Raw genomic sequence first — 3458 nt, 5'->3', positions numbered from 1 at the left:
GCTCTGCTGCAGGGAGGGCTGGGGGGAGTCAGGGATGGAGCTCAGGTCCCAGAGGACTCCCTGAACAGCTTATTTCTTTGCAGTGAGCGAAGCAATGGACCAGACAAAGCGCTGTCCACGCTGGGTCTTGGCGCCCAGGCCCCCTCCCTGCCCCTCCACCGCGGCTCTTTGGGATCCTTCAGGGGTCCCTCTGGGCAGTCGCGGGAGACGGGACGCCCTCGCGCTCACTCCCGCGGGTGTTGGGAAGGCAGGAAAGAGGCCCGCCGGTCGCGGATGCTCAGGAGAAACAGGAGACCCAGGCGGATGTGAATCTTTACTTAGAGAAAAGCAACAGAGCTACAAGCTCGGGCTGGGGGCAGGGGCATCAGCGAGGAGTCCTGGAAGCAGGGGCACGACCACAGCATGGGAGAGCGTCGGGCGAGGGCGGTCACAGGAGCCGAGGCGCTGCCAAGACAGAGGGGAGGAGGGGCGAGAGCAGGTGCTGCGAGGCGGGCAGGTGACGCCCCACCGCCCACCTGCGTGGGAAAGAGTGCGTGGCTGAGCCCCCCCGCCCCTCCGCTTCCAGGTCGCTGGACACCGCCCCCCTTGGCTTCCAGTTCACCGGACAACGCCCCCCCCCCACGCCCTCCATCAGTCCCCGCCGGGCCCCCAGCACGCCCCCAGCACACCTACCCGGGCTGCGGGCGCCGAGGCCATCACTGGGGGGCCGGGGGCGGGGCGCTGCCGGTGGCCTTCCGCGCTGCCTCTTTCTCTCCCTGCGCCGAGACCTTGCTGGGGGGCTCGGTGGCCGCCCTCGCTCCCGCCGCCCCCGCCTTGCCCGCCGCCCCCGCCGCGCCCGCCTGGGTGGGCGCCTTGGGCCCTTCCTTGACGGCGCGGTAGCTCTCCCCCCAGGCCGAGGGCGTCTCGGTGCCGTGCTTGCGGCTCAGCGGGTAGGCGCCGATGGCCGCCAGGATGCTGCGGTGGCGCTCGGGGTCCATCTCGGTGTAGTACATCTCCAGGGTCAGCGGGGTGCAGATCTTGTGCTGCGGGAGGGGGCGGGTCAGGGGCAGCGGGCGGCGCCGGAGGCGGTCTTCCCTGGGTGGGGGAGGGCAGGCAGCCCACCTCCTGGGCTTTTGCCGGGACATCCGCCCGGATGGCACGGAGGGCATCGCAGCGCAGGAAGGCCTGGACTGCCCCACTCCCCAAGCGGTCCGGCTGCGCCCCAGGCCTTACCCGAAGCAGGAAGCCGTCCGGGCAGGTGAACTGGTCATACCAGATGGCCTTGTACATGATTAGGACACAGCCCAGGAGCGCCATGGCAAAGGCGATCATCCGCGCTGTGGGCAGCTGCAGGGGCGGGTGAAAAGGAGAAAGACGCCGTGGAGGGGGTTGTGAAGCCCTGCGAGGGCCAGGGCAGCCATCAGGGGCTCAGTGGCCCCTGGGGGCAGGGGCGCTTCTAGCTCCAAGCAGGGGAGGAAAGGAGCTGAAGCAGGTTTCACTGATGAAAAACAAGCGGCTTTAGAAATGGTAGCTAAAAATAACAAAAACCATCGTTTACTGAGAAAAAAGTATTAGCCAGATATGCGGCAGAAGTGACCTTCCGTACTGCATACCGAACCCCAGTCACTAAGGAAGAGACACGTGAGCCCCTGGGAAAAATGGGGCCCCCGCAGGAGCAGGGGTGGCCCAGACTGGCTCTGGCAGCGCCTCTGAAGGCAGCGGCTGCCCTCACCCCCTTTAGAGCAGGACGAAGGCTTCTGACTGGGGTGAGAGCACCTGAGCGAGCAAGGGGCTCCCAGGCAACCTGGCTGGCATGTGGCCTCCACACCTGCAGCCGCCCACTCCCCATCTCCCCTGCCCTGCCTCCCCCTGGAAGTGACCACTGGGCAGCATGGGACGGGGTGGGAGGTTACCCTGCGCCCTTCCTCTGGATGGTTACAGGCCAGCTTCTGGGCCTCCAGGTCAGGGAACTTCTTTGGCTGGTCTGGGGAGGAAAGCTGATATTCCGTCTGCGTCTTGATAACCACCTGCAGAAAGAGATGACCCAGGAAGACCCTAAACTGGGAGGACGAGGAGAGGTGCAGGGGCCGCTGCCCAGCAGTGGTGTGGGTGCTGACCGGCCGCCAGGACTGCCTAGTGGGCTAGGCTCCCCTGGTTACAAGCCAAGGCTAGGGGAAGAGGGATGCTGGATGCCTGCTGGGCCATGGCAGCCTTGGGGCCCACAGATGGAGCCCCTCAGTCTGTTGGCTGCCTTCAGTTCTAAGGGTGTCAGCTCTCCCTGCTAGGAGCTGCCCCTGTAGCTGTTCCACAGCTTGGCTCCTTCCTCCAGGAAGTACACCTCCCCCTCTGGCTCCCAGAGTCTCGAGGCCCCTACCACGAAGCGGCCCAGGCAACTCCAGTCCTGTGCTGTGTGAGTGCTCCCAAGGGGCAAACAGTGGGCCCACCTGTCTGTTGAGAACACGGTCCAGAACTAGAGCAGACACCACTGAAGCCTGCCCAGATCCCTGGAGAACTGCCCTCGGCCAATGGGCGGGGCACACCTGTCAATGCCTGAGGTCCCCACCCCGTGGTCCCCAGCCGAAAGTTGACTGACGTGGGTACAGATGGCTGCCGCCTGCCCTCCTGCTGGGACAACTCCTGGTGATGGTCACACTCCAGAGCGCAGGTGGGGTGAGGCAGGGCCACTCCAGAGCTGGGCCTGCTTCCTCCAGATTCCTCCAAAAGCTGCGCTCTCTCAGTCACGGCCTAAGGACCCTGCCTCGGGCCTGCAGGGAAGGCATTTTCCTTGCTGAGACCCTGCCGGGTGGCACTGTGAGTTGGACACTGTCTGCAAGATGGCATGTGAGTCCTGACGGTCAGCCTGCAGCCAGTCCCCCCGCTCACAGTGCACAGGTGACTCTGGGTGACCAGCTGGAGAGCTGACCAGTTCGCACAGAGAGCCTGTGGCCAACTAGGGTTTTGGCCCAGCCCAGCCCTTCCTCTGCTTGCTCTCCTGTGTGTTGGGGGGAGACCACATCTAAATAACCCTTAGCCCATGGCCCTCTATGCCCAGGGCAGGCTTGGAACGGCCCTTCATGCCAGCAGAGGCCCTCACCTGGTCAGGGAAAGGCGGCTGGAGCTGGCTCACATCCAGGGGGCTGATCAGAGGGACGCTGTCCGTGGTAGCCCCGTCCTGGTCCCCAGGGTCTTTGCCCGGCTTGCCAGAGAAGCTGCAACCCAGCTTCACCATGGTGAGCGGTGGTCCTGTCTGGAGGTAGTCACATGTCACTGCCCACTCACCACCTAGCAGATGTCCATGCGAGCTTGTGAGGCTGGCCCCAGTGGACACTTAAAGGTAGGATGCCCAGAAGAACTTGTATTCTCTGGATAAGTTTCTGTGTTATCATGCCAGAGCAGGGAGGCCATGCACAGACAGGCCCTCCTCCGAGGTCAAATTGGGCCTCTGTCCCTTCCCGCCTTCTGGTCTCCCCATGGGCCCT

General features: G+C 64.6%; 1 protein-coding gene across 1 annotated transcript; it reads right to left on the bottom strand.

Annotated features, from left to right (window-relative positions):
* Positions 1-695: 695 nt before the first annotated feature.
* Positions 696-3227, bottom strand: CALY (calcyon neuron specific vesicular protein). The gene is made up of 4 exons (XM_032882047.1): positions 3074-3227; positions 1893-2006; positions 1213-1326; positions 696-1022 (listed from the first exon to the last, which is right to left on the bottom strand). Exons 1-4 carry the CDS (start codon positions 3206-3208, stop codon positions 696-698), a joined length of 690 nt encoding a protein of 229 aa, XP_032737938.1. The 5' UTR covers positions 3209-3227.
* Positions 3228-3458: the final 231 nt, after the last annotated feature.

This window comes from Lontra canadensis, unplaced genomic scaffold (genome assembly GCF_010015895.1).
Source record: "Lontra canadensis isolate GAN:19392208 unplaced genomic scaffold, GSC_riverotter_1.0 scaffold79, whole genome shotgun sequence".
Lineage (NCBI taxonomy): Eukaryota > Metazoa > Chordata > Mammalia > Carnivora > Mustelidae > Lontra > Lontra canadensis.
Note: the sequence above shows the minus strand (reverse complement) of the source record. Positions and strands in the feature narration are given on the sequence as shown.